This window comes from Pectinophora gossypiella, chromosome 19 (genome assembly GCF_024362695.1).
Source record: "Pectinophora gossypiella chromosome 19, ilPecGoss1.1, whole genome shotgun sequence".
In the NCBI taxonomy this organism is placed as follows: domain Eukaryota; kingdom Metazoa; phylum Arthropoda; class Insecta; order Lepidoptera; family Gelechiidae; genus Pectinophora; species Pectinophora gossypiella.
Window position 1 is genome coordinate 11165343 of NC_065422.1, and position 21777 is coordinate 11187119.

A 21777-nucleotide genomic window follows, 5' to 3' on the forward strand; every position below is an offset into this window, starting at 1 on the left:
CAAACAAAGGACAGTCTCACAAAGTGATGTTCGATAGTGTCATCATAGGCTCTAAGCAGCCATTATGCAGCATAAGTTGGTTTGACCCGCACCGGGCCCGCGCGAGGTATAGCGCACGGCTATAATGTTGTCTAATTTGGCTTGTGCACCTAGATTTGTATCAATAGCAACACTAATTCTTTCAGATGACACAGACATTCACTTCTCGCTGCAGTCTTATTATTGTAAGTATAATTTACTTTAAGATAAGCATGGATATTTCATCTTTTCAATATGTTTTGGGTGGTGGTGGTTTGGTTGATATTAGTGCTTATTCGGTGGGACACAAACTTAAACTAATTATAGTTTGACCGCTCTTAAACTAGTACCGTCCTTCTCTTATAATACGTCCAAGAAAGAGACAGAACTAGTTTTAGCCCTGTCATTAATTAGGTTGAATTAAGTAGCCGATTCTCGAATCGGCACCATTGGCAACATATGGAGTTTTCATTATCACCCATGCTTCATTTACTATATCGTCACTGTATTTTGAATTTTGTTTTCTTCAAAATAGAATAGTCTCTGTTCTAGCTAGAAGCACACACCGGACACTCCATATAAAAATCTTATTCTTACCGTGTGCCGCGTAAGTGCAAACGAGACGCAATCCGCGCGCTCTCCCCGTTACTCCTTAGCGACTTACGGCCAAGACTAAAGTAAGACCCAGAGGGGGTGAGGTCGATTGGTCGCCCGATTCTTATTGGTGGGGGGCGGAGAGTTACCGTTCTATACGTGGTATTATTCTCTATTCTAAGGCATTATTTAACTTACCACTATAAGGTTCAACATATCATATCCAATCTTAGGACTTCATTGTCAAGTGTCTGATGATTTGTGGCTTTACCCACCCCTTTAGGGATCACTGACGTAATTATGACGAATTCTGAATCTGGGCCAGGAAAGCGAAGTGTTATTTCTGTAGAAACACTGAAGTGAACAACTTTGATTAGACATTTAAGATTATGCTAGTTTTTAATCCAACTAGTCAAATGAGTTACTTTTACTAAACGTCAAACCACGAAATTACTATGGAATTTATGTGAATCAGCACACTGTGACGTCATAGAAAAACGTGATAAAATGCCGGAATAATTATTACGCTTTTCTTAATTCAAATTCATAAATAAACTAAATAAATAGAAAAAAATAAAATAATTTTCGTTAGTTTTAGATGTCTCTTTATTTAGTAATCAGAATTTCATAATTATTTTTGCCCTAGGATACTGGTACTCCCCATTTATGTGTAATTATGCTTATGTTGATGTTGTGCCTTTAAATAAATAAATATGGGTACTTTGAACCACTTTGAACAAAACCACTCGCTAACTTTGCCTGCTAAGACTTGTCAGGTATAGCTATACATATCAACTAAACATGTTATGTTTATCTCGATTATTCTTTAGTTTTCCTCATCTTATGCATGAGTCATTCATTTCCATATATCATTGAACTACACGTTTATATCCGCACGACGTGTCGCTTACGCAGTAACGTAACATAAAAATCATCACGCCTGTATCCCCGAAGGGGTGCGAAGGGGAGCGGTGTGTAGTATAGAGTTATACATACCCACTCCTCGCCATCTGTGTTTACATCCCGTGTAATAGGGAGCGAGACTATTGCCATTAACCGGGCACAAATCCTGGAAACTACGTATTATATTCTTGCAGCTTCTTTTCCCCGGCTATACAGGTTGTGGCCTTTGGTATTGGTTCCATACAGGGCAGCAGTAACCGTCAGTACTATTCAGAGGCGGAGGACAGGAGTCCTAGTATGGCTTTGTAATAGACCGGGCGCCATCCCACTTGCGTCAGACAGAGTACTGCGGGGCGGAAGGCAAGAGGGAAACCACTGCCCTATTTTTCCCTAAAAAAGTAGCATGGAAAATGCAGCACCGACAAAAGCGTAGCTCTTAAATTGATGATGACAGGTTGTGAGAAGCCGCAGTAGTTTTAGGCGGATGAGACGTTCGTTATATAAAAATTGACGATTCAAAGTGTAACTATGTTACCTACTGAATAAAAATATTTTTGAATTTGAATATAAATAAATAATTATCAATTATCAATGATCCAAACATATAATAAGAAAGCCCGAGCCGGGATTCGAACCCGCCACTACGATGTAAGTCACTCGTTCTCCGAACAGGGGGGTTAAAATGGCCACATCGAAGCAATTCACCTAAGAAAGCAATATTGCAATTTGACATTTGCGCATATAAAAGTAAGTGCGCAATGCGAACAAATGTCAAATAGCAATATTGCTTTGTTAGGTGAATTGCTTCGATGTGGCCATTTTAACCCCCCAGTACTATTAGGATTATTACGCTCTACAGCTTACGCAGTAGGTAGAGATAACTTGTAGACGATTTTATGCGGTTATCGCGCGCGGCATGTTCTTTTTGATCCCCATAAGGGATGGTTTCGGAGATCAAAACGATGCTATCTGCCAAGACGACCAAAGCGAAGCACAAGCTGGGCACTACCTACCTTTTCTCGAAACGTTCTCTCTCTTGAACCCTCATAACTCTAGTCAACAGTGGAAAGATGTAAAATTTCAAACCCATACTTCGTATTAACCTCCAAAGCTCGAGATTTCCACACACAATAGTTAAACAATAGGGTTTAGATTTTAAAAGGACATTCGGTCTTATGTGTAATTATTTATTTATTAGTAATATTATTTTTTTCGAAGACTAACTATGTCTACGCTAATCCTCTGTTTCATATAGGGGTGGTGCAATGTTATGTTATGGGTTATGGTATCTTATTTAAATTTATGAAAGTAGTAAAATAACTTAAAATAAGCTCTATAGCCTAATGTATATACCTAAGGCGACAGGAGGCCGATGGGCAAAACAATAGGTACAATAATTTATTTTATTTTATTGCATAGCAATTTAGGGCCGTATGTACCTACTTACCTACATATTCTGAATAAGTTTTGTTTCATAATTGTTATTTTACAATCTTCCTGGTTATTAGTAATGAATAACATGTCAATTGTAAAACATAATTTCTAAAGGTAGGAATAATGATGTTTGCCGACATTCCAAACGACAAATGCTGTATAAACAAAATTGTGTTTAAAATTAATTTAATACTTACATAACTTCGTGCTTTGACCTTGTAGTAACAAATAAGATAAGTAGGTAACCTAACTGGAAATATTTTAAATTATAATGATGGACATACATACATTATAATACAGCCTCCGTGGTCTAGTGGTTAGAGCGTTAGGCTCACGATCTGGAGGTCCGGGTTCGATTCCCGATGGTAAGGACTTTTCAGGCTTGAATCACCTGATTGTCCAAAAAGTAAGATGATTCCGTGCTTCGGAGGGCACGTTAAGCCGTTGGTCCCGGCTATTAGCCGTAAAAACACCTCCACCAACCCGCATTGGAGCAGCGTGGTGGAGTATGCTCCATACCCCCTCCGGTTGATTGAGGAGAGGCCTGTGCCCAGCAGTGGGACGTATATAAGCTGTTTATGTATGTATGTACATACATTATAATATAAAAACCAAACATTCAGGTTAGGTTAGGTCAAAGCGTACCTCGGAATAAAACACTATAAATATATACCTACCTACCAGCCCACCAAATTATTGATTTCATTAACAGGTAATACTGCTTCTTCTGCACATTATTGAGGAAACTGGATTCAGTGTGTACAATTAACCTTTGTGACTTCAAATGTCCTTATCATGTTGAAGTAGACCGGTGTTTGTGTAAGTGAGTTTCTATCTTTCAACCAATTACAGGATAGGATTTAAAAAATATATATCAATATAGAAACTCGTTTAATAAGGACAAACATTGTTCAGTAAGGACACATCCATATGCCTGGAATAAGTAGCATTATACTCATGTGGTCTTGTCTTTATTACTCTTGGCATTCAAGGAACAAATAATAAAAACCGCATTGTAAAAAGTAACTCTTCGAGGTGAATTGCCTTTATAAAAAAAACCGGGCCCTATCACGACGGATGTTGCTCCCTCGGCCGACACGGTCGGAAGTAGGCCAAACCGCGCGCTGGTTGTACGTATATACTGTTACCTTTGCCTTTCTAACTCCCGACTCTATAAACGAGATTAAACAGTACTTTATCTTATTATTTTATCTGCGTAAAACAGAACGACTATTTTTTTTAAACAATGTTTCAATTCAATTATTAGAATGGGTTGGTTATCAAGAAATGTTTTCGCGCGCTATCTGTTAGTTTAAATTTAGAAAGGCACAATACCGGTTTTGAATCTAAATAAGTTGTTTTTAAATCGCGCATGAGAAGGCTGCACGATGTCAGTATTATAGGGACTTAAAAAAAAGTTATTACTAATAATTATATTATTATCTCTTAAAGTTTGATTCATATAACCGCATATAATTGCATAAACCTGCTTATAAAAAACATAATATAGGTAGGTGCTAGGGTTTATTATTCGCAACATTTGACAAGATACCTACTATAGGCTCTATAAGATGTTTACTTGTGCCTGGAATTCACAATGCATTTTAAATTGAGGCGTGCCCGCCAATCGGGTCATTGCCCCTAAGACCTTTGTGACAAAACTTGTGGGAGATGTGCCACGGCGGCCGTTTATGGACTCAGTTTTTTAAACTTAAAAGTTATCGAATGTTCTTTTTTTATTACTATTATTTTGATGCAATAACATTATCGATTCATCACGTCACGTTCTTTTAGATTTGAATCTTGAACTATAATAGAATGAATTTATAAATCGAACACGAGTCAAAATACAAAACAAATATAAGTAACTTAGAATTATCATAAAAAATGCTACAAAAAATAAAAAGCTCTACATTTTTCCGTGACAACGTTTTTGATAGTCTTTATTATAAGTACTGTATAATTTTATTTCATTATGCAACAAACCTATTAAAATTTGAAAATGACCATAATGAAACTGAACTATTTGTCGTTATATGAATGAAGACTTAAATGCCACACCACTTCCGAATAATAACACAGTTTGAGTTTGAATCGTTATTAAGAATCGACGCCTACTCTTAATAACGGGATTATCAACATAAGAAAAAGTTAAACGAAAATGAAATAGATACTCTTGCTCCGACCAACTTTTAGACGTTTTCAATCACATAATTAGATCTTTATTTATGGAACTCCTAGTGAAGCCTGTATATGTTAGCCTTACTATACGATACTATTGTAACGTATTCTTATTTTATTTACATCAATGAGACGATGGATCTATGCGATGGGTTTGTAAAACCTAAGTAAATATTTATGAGCCAAAAACTGCATTGTAATAAGTAACTTTTCGAGGTGAATTGCCTTTATATAAAAAAAAAGCTTTTCGCCCTCTGTGAAAAGGGCAATTTCCGGGGTAAAAGCTATGCTAAGTTCTTCCCTAGATATGATCGATTCGAAACTGTATTTTCCGTGTGCCAGTCTGTTCGTCTGTTAGTTCTTTTTTCTCTGAAGACGTCATCACAAGAATTCTGCGCATAATGCCACATTATCTCATTCGAAATTAAATTGATAAATCGTTTGTCGAATCTCTGTTCAGTGATAGTGATTATAATTCCATATAAAACTCTGACAGCGCGTATGCTACAGATGAATTCGAGATGAATTCTTATTGACACACAAAAGAAAACTAATGTGTAATAGGTACTTAGTTACCTTCAATCGACTTACAAACACTACGTGATCCAAAAGTTCGGTACCACTAAGTCCAAAAGTAGGTACAAAAAATATTTTTTTTTCTAAGTACAAAACATTGTTTTTTTAAATATCGAATCGACAAACCAAAGCGCGCCTAAAAAATGATATATATTTATATTAACGTAATATGGAATATTGTAATAGGTATAACAGTACCATAGAGTTTTTTTTTTTTTTGGTTTGGTTTTCCCCGAAGGGTAAGGCAAAGGGAACTATGCCCATACAGCCATGTCTGACGTATTTTTTTTCTTGATGATTAATGAAATGATGAAAGGTGATGATGATGAAACCTAAGCCCCCACCCTCGGAGTAGACTCCTACTCCGAACCCCAAACGAATTAACTCAAAAGTCCGCATAAACTTTTGAGTTATGAAGCGGCTTCCTGACACGAAGCGAAAATAGGCAGATACACTTTGTTTATTGAATACTCCAATATAATAACACTCGCGAATGTCTTCCGACTAACTTAATGCGATCATTAACCACAAAACACCACTTCGTATTAATTATTTAGATTATTCAATGAAGAAAGCAACTGTCCCGTTCCCGCCTCCCGCCAAAAAGCCGTACCATAGAGTATCGCGCACAATCAATGGTACAATGACGTTGCGCTTCTTTGGCTGTCAGGCAACGACCTCTAAACGCGGACGTCCTAACATTTTTTAATCCATGTTTTATTATTCTCTTAAAGACATTCCGATTCGCAAAAAAAGTTAATTCATGTAATCAGTTGTGTTCCGACTTGGGGATGGTAAATGCTAATACAAATGGCGCTACAAGGTTGTTGAGATTAAATAAAATATATAAATTAAAAAAAATAAGAAAAGATCTTTTTCTTTTTTTAAATATTGCTTCGCGTAACAAGGTTATATTAAAAATATATTTTTTATTAAAAAATACACAGGTATATGGAACATCTCAAACATATTTGGAAAACGGGCAAAGGGGACAATAGGTGGAACATCATTTATCTCAAAATTCTCAAATTAAACCCCAACTTTTACTACATAACTATCATCCATCATCTTGCGTATAGTTAGTGTAGACATTTTAATTTATCGAACAAATTCACATTTACATTTTATTTTTATTTTTTTTTTGTCAGGGGCGCACTTTTTTACGTGTGCAGTAAATAGCACAGTATCGTGTTTTATTGTGCAAATTGTTTATAAGTATATTGCATTGTTCATTTTATTTACTACTAATTCCATACTCTAATAAAGACTTACAGTTTTATCTCATTCTTCAGTTTTTTGTTAATCTTTAGTCATCATTGTCCGTGACATTGATGCTAAATGAAGTGTCAAGATTTGCGGTTTAGAGTCGACCTTATCTATTCTGTGGCGAGTTACTATCTATAGATAAACTAATTGTGCTCTCAGCTTTTTTTTCTAATGAAGACGTTCGTGTTCATTATGTTGTGTTCCACATTCCGATACAACTTAATAGTACACGTAATTTTCTTTTCGATTTTATAACTTAATAGGCTACTTGGCAACCTAGTCAAATGAGATGCTTTTTACGAAACGTCAAAACGAAAGTTCTCTTTGCAGTTTGTATGGAAATACTGTCCTGTGACGTCTTCAATAAAAGCGGTCAAACGTCGTACTCATTGTTACTTAATTCATAAATAAAATACGAAATTATTTCTAAAAGAAAATGAGATTGATTTTTGATCATCATAGACTGGCTTCTGTCTCTAGATTAGCATTTTTTAATTTATCTTTGACCCAGTCAAATACCCAATATAGTATTTTTTTTAGTCCATAAAAATGTCTTAATTCCTACACTAATATAGATACGCGCAAATATTGTCGCTGATTTAGCTGACGTTTTTGCTAACGTGATTTTGTGTCTTATTGAATTAGCTATGGTTGGAAGAACGCTTGACTCTCATTGTGAGGTCGCAGGTTCGATCCCAGCACGGGCCTAACCCAATGATTTTCTAATTTTTGTTTGGATCATAATTGCTTATACGCTCAGCGATGAAGGCAAACATCGTGAGGAGACCCACGTTCCCGAGAAATGCGTTTCGGAGGTACGTCACCTGATCTGCATTGGGCCGGTTTTCCCTTCGGGTTGGAAGATCAGCCTCTGTAAAAAACCGGACCTGTCAAATCTTCGGGCTAGGTAAGCAGACCCTGTAAAAAACATGATAACTAGGAGATGATGATTTTGTCTTATTGACAACTGTAATAGGTTCGTAAAGAAGACCCTAATGGTTATTCTAAAGGTATTCGTGACTGACTAGCAAATGCAATTCCTTCTGGTAAGGGTATTGTAACTGTTAAATCATTTGAGAACTGCACCACACAATGACTCGTAAAGTGGGCAACGATAAACTTTACGAGCAAGCCGGTCCCGGTAAACCGATAGCCTAGATATGAAGGTACTTATAACGCCTTAGTTACTATGGTACATTTTTTAATTGAAAATACGTTCGCTTTTTACCAGAATCTTGCTTTATCGAGTATACTTGCTTTCCACACACGATATGGTCGTTTATCGTTGTAAGTAGGGAGTGGAATTCTTTGCCGTTTTCTGTATTTTCAATGCATATAACCCGGGTGCTTTCGAAGCCAGAGTGAACAGGCACCTTTTGGGCGAGCTCGCTCCATCTTAGGCCTCGTCAATGCCTTCCGGCAAGTCTGGGGCCAGAGCAGAAGTAAATACTTACCGCCTTATTACAAAATGAAGATTAAAAAATATAAGATTTAAAATCTGAAATGAAAAAACTAATTGACAAGTCATAATAATTCTATGCGGAAATCTGCGACTCCACCGCCGCGGGACTTCTTTCGTGGTTCAGACAATATTTCAAATGCAGGGCTAAGATACAAATAATTATCGACTGATTCAATAAATTTTGTCGAAATCGATAAGTTTGTTTTTTCCCTAACATGCGTGGCCAGTGATTTTATTCGTATTTTGACAGAACGACATGACTTATTTGGTGTTACATATTAGCACCAATCGACAAAACGATATAATTATATCGTGACATGTTACCTACTGGTACTATCTTTATATTTATAATTAGGCGGCCTAAGCCCATAATAATCAGTTCTATAATACCTATACTTAATAGTTCTATATAGTTTAACCAGAAAATTCATAAATTTTGAAAAAGAAAGGAAGTATCTGTTAGAATTAGCACTATCCTTATCTTCTAGACGTAGACTTCATGCTAAGCTGTAGTTAGTCGCTTCATTAAATCTTAAACAAAAACTATTCTGACCTAGGTGGTATATCAAGCATGTAATCTTAGTATGGCTACTGTAATTATATTTTTTCATTACTACATTCCTCATCAACTGCATAGCCAGCCTGACGAATCAATCTGATGGATCAAGGTCAACTTTTTAGGGTTCCGTAGTCAAATGGCAAAAACGGAACCCTTATGGATTCGTCATGTCTGTCTGTTTGTCCGTCTGTCTATCTGTCCGCCTGTATGTCACAGCCACCTTTTTCCGAAACTATAAGAGCTATACCGTTGAAACTTTGTAAATAGATGTATTCTATGAACCGCATTAATATTTTCACACAAAAATAGAAGAAAAGAACAATACATTTTGGCGGTTGCCCATACTTAGAACTGAAACTAAAAAAAAAAAATGTGGGGTATCTATGGATAGTCTTCAAAAATGATATTGGGGTTACTGACTGAATAGTTTACGCGAGAGATTCTTCCAAAGTGGTAAAATGTCCCCCCCCCCCCGTAACTTCTAAATCAAAATCCTACTCTACTACTCTCTTTCTCTCTACTTTCTTTTTTTAGTTTTATTATAAAATATATTATAAAACTAAAAAATATGATATACATTATCCATGCAAACTTCCACCGAAAATTGGTTTGAACGAGATTTATTAAGTAGTTTTTTATAATACGTCATAACTCGTAAACCGCAATTTTAATTTCATTACGTTACTTGCTGCTACGGAACCCTTCATGGGTGAGTCCGACTCGCACTTGACCGCTTTTTATTTTATGTAAATAAAATACTACGTGAGTCTAGTATACCTAATCATTACACAAGCATTTACTTACTATTTAGATCACTTATTGAAATTGACTTTGGTTTTTATTGAAAACTTTATGAAAGAAAAAAATAAGAACAATGAAGACCATTTTATATTAAGGCCTTTAAGTAGGACCGTGTATGTCTAGACATTTGAATAAGAATTTCAAGTGAAATCTGAATCTATGGAGAATTCGAGTCACAATGGCGAGCAGTTGTGAATGTCGGTCAAAGTGCATTCAATTGACGCGTTACAAATGAGTCACGGCGAGTCACATCTAATGAGGTGCAAATGTGAACTGTTGAGCAAGAGTCTTTTAATTTGTTTAATTTCTTTAATGACAGTTCCCCTTCCTGTCGCCGTTAGGTATTCGTGAGTAGGTCAGGTCTATTTTGATGACTAACGCTGTCAACATCTCCCTATGGTTTCTTCTTGAGACAGTCTCAAAAAGTAGAGCTGAAAAGAAAACATCCTAATCTCGTGTTTTACCGTTTGTTGAATACAAACTTCAACGTACATTCATACATAAAGTCACGGCTATTTCCCACCGTGGTAAGGAAGGACTATGGAATTCCATTTACTTCGATCCTGATATACTTCTCTTGCTTCCTCCACATTCATCACTCGGAGTAGATCGTAATAAATCATACACTTAGACTGGACATTCTGGATAAACTCCTCAACGAGCTAAACCTCGTTAGCTAGCAAGGCATCGAATTTGCAACACCATACGAATTCAATTAGTATGTAGCCAGGAAGTCGTGACTCTCAGTCCGACCTTCTGGACTACAGAGGCCGATATCTTTCACAATGGCAGATGCTAAACGATGGAAATCTGCCTTTCCCACGTGACCTTACCAGGCGAGGATTAATAGACGTTCTTAGCGTCTTTCCGTTTGCATTTGTTTTTAACCTCCGACGCAAAAACGAAGGGGTGTTATAAGTTTGACGTGTCTGTGTGTGTGTGTAAATGTGTATGTATCTGTCTGTGGCATCGTAGCTCCCAAACGGATGATCCGATTTTAATGCGGTTTTTTTTTGTTTGAAAGGTATATCAGTCGAGAGTGTTCTTAGCTATGTTTGGTGGAAATCGGTTCAGGTCTTCAAGGTCATCAGGTCGTTTGATAGGTGTGATAGGAATGTTACACGCTCAGTTTGCTTGCAAGCATATGTGGGATCAGACATTTCAAACACTAATGTCTTCTGGAACCACTGAGCTGGTCTGCTGTTAGCGTACTTTTTTCTGGTCGGGGGTTTTTATGTTCTCGCTATTAGGTTCCGTCCTGAATTTGATTTATGCAGTCTATATTAGAGGTATACATTTAGTAAGGTATCCATAACCGGAGGCTGTATTTGCTAGACGCGCCCTGATTCTTTCATATTATACCTACCAAACAAAAATTTGTTTGGTTACCAGAAACGTACCAGTATACTTCTGGTATTTGATTATAGTTTGGCAGGCCACCAATAATTCGCCTACGTGATGATTTACCTACATTCTCGTGTAGGATTTGCGGAACAATTGAATCAACATGTGATAACTCAAGGCTAGTAAGAAAACTAAGATAGCTTTAGAACATTAAGCTCATTAGCGACGGGACTAATGTAAAAAGAGTAGGTAGTATCGATCGTGGTTCGTAAACAAAACTGCCTTTGAAGTTCTAAACAGATTTATAAAATGTTTAAAGGTACACTAATACTGAAAATATTTTCTTTTTAGAACTTTATTACATACCTAGTTGTTTTTTTCAATTCAAAACTAGTTATCGCAACCAAAGGGGTTACAAAGTCTCTATGTATGTAGGATATAGAATTAAAAGGTATATTTTATTTATCTTCGCTCCTTTTATTTTCTCCTTTTTACAAAAAAAAAACATGCCCTTACATTCCTACTCCAATCTAATAATAGACAATCCTAAAGTCATACCACAAACAACCCAAATCTCCTTTTTACGTGACTTATTGTAGATTTGCCGCAGACGGCATTAACTACTTGGCCGGACAAATGGGGAGCGCTGAGGTCTCTCTCCCGGAGCCAAATCCCCATTCATTATACTTGTCCATAGTAATCTCTCTTTATTTTCTACTCAGTTTACTATATGTATGTTTTCTTTAAAACACAGCACCCCGGAGACTCCATACGAAAATCTCATTTTTACCGCGTGCGAGCGAGATACAGTCCGCACGCTCTCTCCCTTACTCATTAGCGGCTTACGGCAATTTAAGCCTAGTAAGATCCAGAGGCGCCCGATACGAATTGGGTAGTTTCCTAGGCCAAAGATAAATTATGAAATTCTGATTAATACTTAAATAAAGACAGATCTAAGGGTGACAAATAACGGTATCCTTTTTCTATTTAACTTAATTTTTAATTTTAATAAAGAAAAATGTAATAATAAGTGCGACATTTTGTCACGTTTTTCTATGACGTCACAGGTTGCTTTTTCATACAAATTCCATAGTAACTTCGTGTTTTGACGTTTAGTAAAAAGTAACTGATTTGACTAGTTGGAAACTACCCTATCGGTGCGGGGCGGAGAGATACCGTCTTATACGTAATGGCCCCGATTCCTGCAAACACCGCCTAATTTTATTTTAAGTTATATCCGTCATTTTCATATCCGTCGAAAAGGAAAGGGACGGATGATTCACAGCTCTTAATTTTAGGAAGAACGAGTAAATGAATGTGTCGGGTTATTGACTGATGTAAAATTTTTAGACGGTTGGTTTAGATTTGTGCTTAAAATTGACGTGTGTTCCATAAATTTTATGCTTGTCAATTACCCGTCCCTTTCCTTTTCGGCGGATAAGAAAATGACAGATATAACTTAAAATAAAATTAGATGGTATTTACAGGAATTAGCACCAGTATCTATGCTATTGATCTTATACAGCCTCCGTGGTCCAGTGGTTGAGCGTTGGGCTCACGATCCGGAGGTCCCGGGTTCGAATCCCGGTAGAGAGTGGGGACATATCACAAAAATCACTTTGTGATCCCTAGTTTGGTTAGGACATTACAGGCTGATCACCTGATTGTCCAAAAAGTAAGATGATACGTGCTTCGGAAGGCACGTTAAGTCGTTGGTCCCGGTTACTACTTACTAATGTAAGTAAGTAGTCGTTACATGAGCCATGTCCCTCCTGACACCAGGGTTGATGAGGTTGGTAATCCATCTCACAACCCACACGATAAAAGAAAGAATCTTAAAGAGTGTATCTCTCTCTTTTATCTTTACTCCCCCCGGTTTGTATCCCCTCAGGTTGTTTGAGGTGAAGCCTGTGCCCAGGGTAGGACGTGTATCAGGCTGTTTATGGGTTATGTGTGTTTATTTCTTTCATCTTTATTTCCTCTCCCGTTCGCACGTACTAAAGGCCTCTTACTTTCTAAACTTCAACGCTTGTATAATTTGAGTATTATTATAATTAGGCCTTCAAACAGTAGCTTGTTGACAATACTACTAGTCGTACTAAACGCGTTTATTTGACGAGACGATGTCGTAATCGTTACGTAGGCGTATGAAGGCCAGAAACTTGCGCTAGCGCATCAATGGACTTGACAACTAAATAAATATTACCTAGTCGTTACGAACGTGTTATGTTTTCTGTTGACCGAAGTAACTATACCTATCTAATGTACTTACGTTGATGGAATTTTCCTTTTCTTCGAAAGTAGTGGCTTCTTTTCAATTGATCAATCAATAATTCTTTATTGCGCAAATAACATTTAGGACCGGGTACAAACGGATAAAGTATGCACCGTATGCGACCTTATTGTCAAATAACAATTTCAGCTAGGCAACCTTAGTGTGACAGTAGTCGAAGTATTGGACCGCGGAATTATGCAATAAAAAAAAATATATCTAACTCAGCAAACTGATTTTGATCCTATAAATTATTTTTTTAAAGTCTAGTACATTTTTCTTTATTAAAATTCATAAATAACTATAAAAACTTAGTCTTATTACACATAGATACAAAATGATAATTAAATGATTTTTAAATTAATCCAACATCAATGAATAAACCCCTATAAATTTTATAGTAATTCGATGTAAAATAAACTAAGCCAATCGACCAAAACATAAGTAAAAATATACACCTAAAAACTCCATATTCGAACTATTCATTCTCGCAAACTCCTGATCACACCCCGGACACTCCATACAAATACCTCATTCACTCAAAAAAAAATACTTTTGTATGCAGTATCTTACGAAAACTAATGATAAAGCTCATCACATAAAATATACATTGCCTATACAATTTGATAAGCAGTAAAGGTATCGTAGTTATCTGTTTGCAGGAGTAGTAGTTAAAGAGAGTGGGTTGAAACCAGCGACATCAGTTCTCATATAAAATGCGCGTTAGGGCCTTTCCATCCTCTTTCTTCTATTCTTCTTACCGCGTAAATGCGACCGCGATAGCGGCTTAGACCACCCGGCCTACGGCGCGGAGATGGGCGGAGTAGAGCGGAGATGTGCGGATTTGACCAATCACAGCGTTCGAGAGAGCGAAAAACGAAGACGCTCTGTCACTCTCTCCCTCACGGTGATTGGTCGGTTCCTGCACAGCTCCGCGTCAATAGAAACGCAGCCGTACAGCGGCTTATGAGCCAGAGGGGTGAGGTCGGCGCCCGATACAAATTGGTGCGGGGCGGAAAGTTACCGTTCTACACGTAGTATTATTCTTTATTCTGGTCTTAATTAAATAATCTCCAGGCGTTACACTATTGCATCGACATATCAACGCTTTTCACTACATCTACATCTAACAACTACTTTCTTCATCCAATGTATTACTTATTCAGTAATCAATAACTTTTATTCTACTTTGTCCCCAGTGGAGAATCCAAACTTCGACCAGGGTTACTTCGGGCCATGGAGAGTATGCAAGCGGTTGCTTTACAACAGAGAAAAATGCGGCTCAGATGTCTCGAAGTTTCGACCATCAAGTAAGACTTTTTTTTATCTTATTCGACTTCAAACAACGTGAGTATTTTTATCTGATTATGAACTTCAAACGTTTATGTAGATATTTGTTTCACCATTGCTATTTACAAACAATCATCTTCAGACAAAGTCTCTGATAGCATTTATATTATCAGCCAGATAAGTTTTGAATAAGCGATTAAGCAAGCATTACGAGGCGTGCTAAACAGAAAATAAAAAGTTTCGGTTTGTTCTGTGTAGATAGCGTACTTTTCTAGGGCCCCTGCCCAAACTTTTCCCTTTTCCCAAACTTTTTAAATATTTTAACTGACCATTTTATCAGTCCCGTCAGTGCCAGTGGCGAGAAATTAGTGCTACGTGCCGTAAGGATATAATAATACGAAATACCGCCACTAGATGGCACTAATTTCCATACAGAAATAATCGCCTATCGCATACCAATTGCCATCTATTTATAATTTAAGGGCAAGGTAAACACACTAAATCAAAAATATATAGAAGGGGCCAGATATGACTTTACTATGCGTGCGTTAGTTGAGTGCACATTAGCGTAGCGTAGCCAAACTATCGATAGTTTGACTATCGAAAATCATCTATACTATGGATAGCTCATTTAGATCAATACTATCGTCGTCAAATTGCAATACTATCCTTCATAATATTGCTTCTGACTATTGCAAGAACAATGGAGACTTTTTAAGAGCCACGCTCTTGTCGGTGTAGCATTCTCCATTCTTGTCTAAGTGTCAAAGACCAATTGGTCACCTCCTTATAAGACACGACGTTCGTCTTCTCTTTAATCTGTTCCATGTAAGCTCTTCTTGGTCTTCCCCGTCCTCTCTTTCCTTGTAACAACAGAAACATTAAGTGATTATATTTCAATAAGATAACATTTTACAATAGCCTCAATGCGCGGTAAGAATTAGATCTGTCAAAGTAGGTAAGCTAGCGTTGTGACGTTCATTATTAGCATAGTGACGTATCAGTCGACATTAGGTCGATCGATTCTTTTCTATCTAGCAATAGTTAGTCACTATCGATAGAATCGATATCTAGCAATAGTCAGGAGCAATACTAGCAATAGTATCTATTGATATATCGATAGGCATCGATAGGTACTATTGTTTTTTTTTTTTCAACTATCGATAATAGCCTATGGGCTACACTAGTACACACATATCACATTAGGTCAGCGTTCTTTGGTGCACATTACCGGTACGGTCTTATCTCAAGTATTTTAAATCGATTTCGAGAATCCTTGACCTGTGTCAAGTCAACGGTAGGTACCAATTTCGACGTATGCGTCGAAAAAAACATCGTAAGGACGTCTTCGCTATAATAAAGCATTTAATAATGCACTAAGTAATAATGCGTCATTATGTTTAATTATTTTAATATAGGCAGACTTTGATACCGTGCCATGCCTACCTTGTCTCAATGCCTTGTACGTTTTTTTATTCGCTGAGGCTTTTAATCCACAGTGGAGCAGCGTGGAGTATGCTCCACACCCCCGTTATTGAGAGGCCTGTGCCTGCTCTGTGTGCGTATAAAGGCTTAATGTTAGTCTATGAGATTTTTATGCTAAAAAATATTCCCCCCCCCCCCCCATTTAATTCATTTCTCAAGACACCGGTAGGCAGAGGTGTATACTTAAACCCGCTCCTCGCCAGCTATGTTAAAGTCCCATGTAATACGAGTAGGAGGCGAGTGTCTTGCCGTTAACCGGCCACATAATTTAGAAACTCATCATAAACAGCCTATATACGTCCCACCGGGTATGGAGCACGCTGTCCACTGCGGGTTGGTGGAGGTGTTTTTACGGCTAATAGCCGGGACCAACACCTTAACGTGCCCTCCGAAGCACGGAATCATCTTACTTTTTCAGACAATCAGGTGATTCAAGCCTGAAAAGTCCTTACCAAACAAAGGACAGTCTCACAAAGTGATTTCGACAATGTCCCTGTCGGGAATCGAACCCGGACCTCCAGATCGTGAGCCTGACGCTCTAACCACTAGACCAAATATGAATTCAAATCGGGCGGCACAACTGTAATAGTAAAGATATTGCAGTAGACTTGGCACGACTTTGTCTAGATCCCATTACTTTTTAGAGATAAGCAGCTCCATCGAGACTTGGCTAGTTTTTTTACAGAATGTTTTTGGTAGGATTAACAATGTCGGATTCAGTGGTTTGGAGCCCGAGCCGGCATTCGAACCAGTGACAGAGAGAGAGAGAGAGAGAAAATGTTTATTCAACAAATTGTGACACATTACATACGAAGTGTTACAAACACAGTAAAAACAACAAAATATCATAAAACAATTTTTAAAACTCAGTACATAATGTGGCACAGCAGTGAATAGGACACGAACTCAGCATTGTGTCTATTACCAGACACAGTACACAGCACACAGACAGACAGTACGGTGTAAGCCACGCGGTCTCCGAACAGGACTATCACGGATTCCCGGAGTCTGTTTGCCGTTTATAAATACAATACGCCATCGTTATTAAAAGCCAGCAACTGAACAAACTGAAAGCATTCAGGAATCTATTATTGTATACTTGTATGATGTATGAAATCGGCCCTGACTTAGTTTTTAGTTCGCGTCTACCATCAAAGACGTCTGTTTTATATTAAGACGCTTTTAGGGTTCCCTACGCAAAGATTAAGAACGGGACCCTATTACCACACCCCGGACATTTCATACAAAACACCTCGTTTTACACAGACACTACACATTGACGTTATCGTAGACGCGCATCTGTCAGTGTGACGTCTGACGCCATGAGATTGAAGACTAAAGTAAGACCGAAGGGGGTGAGGTAAACCTAGCTCAACCGCTGGTGGGGAGCGGAGAGTTGCCGTTCTATACGTAGTATTAATCCTTATTCTCTACTGTTACTAAGACTTCGCTGTCTGTACGTCTGTCTGACACCAGGCTGTATCTCAAGAACCGCGATAGCTAGACTATTGAAATTTTCACTGATTATTAATTTATGTTCCGCTATTACAACAAATATTAAAAATAAATATTTTCAAAGGGGGACTCGCATACAAAAAGCACCATTTTTGCCTATTTGTGCTCAATGTCAAAAAGTTTACAATATGAGATTTTTATACCTACTGTTGTTTACCTAGTCAATGGTACGGAACCCGTCGTGCTCCGTGCTTAGTCCGACTCACAGTTGGTCGGTTTTATACATTGGCTCTCAGACTCAGTTAGGGTCGCCGCACACGGGCCACCGGCCACATAAAAATGCCACCGGTTTCCTGTAGTTTTTATACATTTTATAAGGAGTCTATTACAAAGCCATACTAGGACTCCTGTCCTCCGCCTCTGAATAGTACCTACTGACAGTTACTGCTGCCCTCTGTCAGGGTTCCAGGTTACAGTCCCTGTGACTTGCCCCTTCCGTCCTGCATTGCCGTACCGATGGCAACCAATCAAGTAGTTAATGTTAATAATCTATAATAAGGCACGTGAAAAAAAAAACTTTAAAAAACGTTAAAAAAAAGAAAAGAAAGGAGAACATGAAACAGTAGGACTAGGGCCCTGTGCTGGGAGGTTTTCTGGCCACGTCTTTCCCTCAGCGTTACAGTTTCCGATGTGGTAGTAGTATTACAGCTAGTTACATAATAATTATGTAATTTAATATTTTGACGTTCAAAAAGCGCTAACTATGTAAGCCAATTTTGAAAAATAAATATTTTTGAATTTTGAACTCATTCTATCGGCCCTCCACGCTGCTTCACTGACGGTTATTGGAGGTGTTTTTTACGGCTAACTACCTGGGATGAGCGTGCCCTCCGAAACACGGAATCGTCTACTTTTTCGGACAATTTGTAAATACAAGTCTGCTAGTCTGCATAAAATTAACATACATAAGATAAGGTGTGGGCAGAGACCACGGAATTCCACTTAGGTACAGTCATGAGCAATATAATGTACCCACTTTAGGACTCTGTCGCACTAACATATTTGACATTTAGTGAAACTTACAGTTCAATTTGTCAAAACTGTTAATGTGACATGGTTTCAAAGTGTATACATAAATTAATGCTCGTGACTGTACTACGATCCTGATGCACCAATTTCGCTTCTTCCACTCTCATCAAGGACTCAAACAACACAACAAACAAACATATTCAAATGAATACTTTTACATTCTTAAGCTCCATAGTACATTCTTCCTGTTTCTTTGGTATGGGAACCCGGTTTTGCTTCCCTCTTTCCATGCCTGAAAGTCATTAATATCCCGATGTTTTACTAAATGTAACCACTGACCTATTTTAGGGGACCACACCCCAGGTTTGGTAGACAGGTAGGTTAGACACCCCAACGATAAATAATGTTTGTATAGATAGCGCGTTCACCTTTCACTATTTCGTCCAAAACTCGTAGTATAAACAACGCGAACAGGTATCAGGCTATCAGCAGGTATTTTAGGGTACCGAACCTCAAAACGTAAGCTTTACTTTAGAACCCTGTCGCATTAACATATTTGAATTTACTGATACCTACAGTTAAATTTTTCAAACATATTAATGTGATATGGTATCAAAGTGTAAACATTAATTGATGTTAATGTCCTGCACATTTATTACTCCTAGTAATAAAAGTAAAGCTGCAAATGACCCTAATTCCAGCAGACGTCTCCTAATTTTATTTTAAGTTATACCTGTCATTTTCTTATCCGCCGAAAAAGAAAGGGACGAATGATTAATAGCTGTTAATTTTAAATTGAATGAGTGAATGAATAAACATCCCGGACGCATGAAATCGGCATTTTGATCATAGTGCTGTCAACGTAGTTCTGTAGGGTTATTGGCCAATGTAAAATTTGAAGAGGGTTGTGTAAGTTTCTGGCTAAAATTGACGTGTGTTCCATAAATGTTATGCCTGTCGACTACCCGTCTCTTACCTTTTCGGGGGATAAGAAAATGACAGGTATAACTTAAAATAAAATTAGATGGTGTTTACTGGTATCAGCAATTAATTATACAACATTATTATGTGTAAATAAGCAATAGTTACACGAGTTCGGCACTTCCTAGAAGTTGTCTAAGTCTAAACAAAAGTGTCATGTGAAACTGTAATTTAATAGTAACTTTCAATAAGTTTTAAATTACATAATGCCGTTGTGCACAATTTTTTTATATACTTAGTATTTACAGTAGAACATTATAAGTGTTTAAAATGGGAACAGTCGATCAATGGTTTTCTTTCGTTTATATTGTAAGGTCAATGGCCGACCGTACCAACCCCGGTGTCACTTATTATTGAGCCGCCAAAGCAGGGGCCTTAGCGGGTCAATAATACTGTCTAAGTACACAGTTGTTACATAAGCCATATGTAACAATTGTACTTACTTACTTATTTGGAATAAGTGGGAAACAGCGCCTTCCGAAGCATGGAGTCATCTTAAAATGATTAATTTCAGCCTGAAATGTCTACAAAAGCCTACAAAACTAAGTTCAAGCCAATCTTAATTTGGTTACGACATTAGCCCCGATTCCTGCAGACTCCTCTTAATTTTATTTTAAGTTATACCCGTCATTTTCTTATCCGCCGAAATGGAAATGGATGGACGATTGACAACTGTTTAAAATGAATAACGCGAGCGAACATTTGCTGTCAACTGTCAATTTAATTCTGTTGGGTGGCTAATATAAAATTTTGGGAGGGGTTTTTAAATTTCTGCCTAAAAATGACTTGTGTTCCATAAATTTTATGCCTGTCGATTTCCCGTCTGTTTCCTTTTCGGCGGGTAAGAAAATGACAGGTATAACTTAAAATAAAGTTAGATGGTTTGTACCGGAATCAGCACCATTGCAGTCACTATTAACCGATTCTTGGCCGCGTTCTAAAAACCAACATACCACCAAGGGCCACATACAAAACTCAGTTAAATTATGAACTCTAAAAAACGGTAAATATACTTTATTATGTATGTATAAAATATTCAACTATCGTGACGTCGCGTCGTATCGTGTTCAGTATCAGTCTAAATACTTAACTTCATAATAATAAAATGCAATTTACAAAACTTAATCGACTATATTGTAAGGGGACGTCTGTTGCCAAGGAAAACACGCGAGGTAGGAAGGAATTAGGAACGGGTGCATTAGCATACTGCCTTTGTTTTTTATTGATTTTTCTTATGTTGAGTTGTTGACTCGTAGTTACTAGTTACCCATAAGCTTTATTTACCGATTCTGAATGGTTGGAGTTCTATTATTTTGTTTCTTTATTAGAACTGCCACATGGATTACATTTACACAGTCTCTCAACGAATTACTCTTATTATACATACAGGGTGTTAGTGACATCGTAACAAAAACTTTGAGGGATGATTCACACCATGACTCGAGTTGATATCAAATGGAATTTTCCGTCGCAAAAGTATGGAACTGAAAATAATTTAAAAAACACTAAAAATTCATGAAATTTCCGACTGGAAATTTCAGTTGATATCAACTCAGAATCGTGGTCTGAATCATGCCCACCAGTATTCGTTACGATGTCACTAACACCCTGTATATAGTTCTGATGTAAATCATAGCTACGGCGAACAGAAGTACAAGAAAACAAGATTTAAAAAAATAGGATTATTTAATTATATGAACTATCCATGCAACAGCCATATACCTGATATATTAGGATGGTTTATAAAGATGGTCATTAATCATTATATTCATCCATAATCTGGGGGTTAAAATGGCCACATCGAAGCAATTCATCTAAGAAAGCAATATTGCTGTGTGACATTTGCGCATATAAAAGCAATATTGCTTTCTTAGATGAATTGCTTCGATGAGGCCATTTTAACCCCCAGTTAGGTGACATATGGATTCTGTGAAACAAAAGACATAAAATAGGTGCAAGACACGCTGGGAAAATTAGTTATACCTATAAATCTTTGGCCAAGTTGTTAACGCCATCTGCGGCAAACCAATAAATCACGTCAAAAATTCCTTTCAATCAGATAGCGTTCGTTGTATAATAAAGTGTTCGACATTCAAAATTTTGCTATTCCATTTGCAATAAATAAAT

The 21777-nt window shown here is 37.4% G+C and overlaps 1 protein-coding gene across 2 annotated transcripts in view; it reads left to right on the top strand.

The window, feature by feature from the left end:
* Window positions 1–21777, top strand: part of LOC126375704 (uncharacterized) — a 53323-nt gene that overhangs the window by 2440 nt on the left and 29106 nt on the right. The window contains exons 3-4 of one of the 2 annotated variants that reach the window (XM_050022800.1): window positions 186–224; window positions 14610–14720. In XM_050022800.1, coding sequence (XP_049878757.1) covers window positions 186–224; window positions 14610–14720 — 150 coding nt within the window. The remainder of the gene's footprint in view (window positions 1–185; window positions 225–14609; window positions 14721–21777) is intronic. The other variant, XM_050022801.1, reaches the window with a different exon arrangement.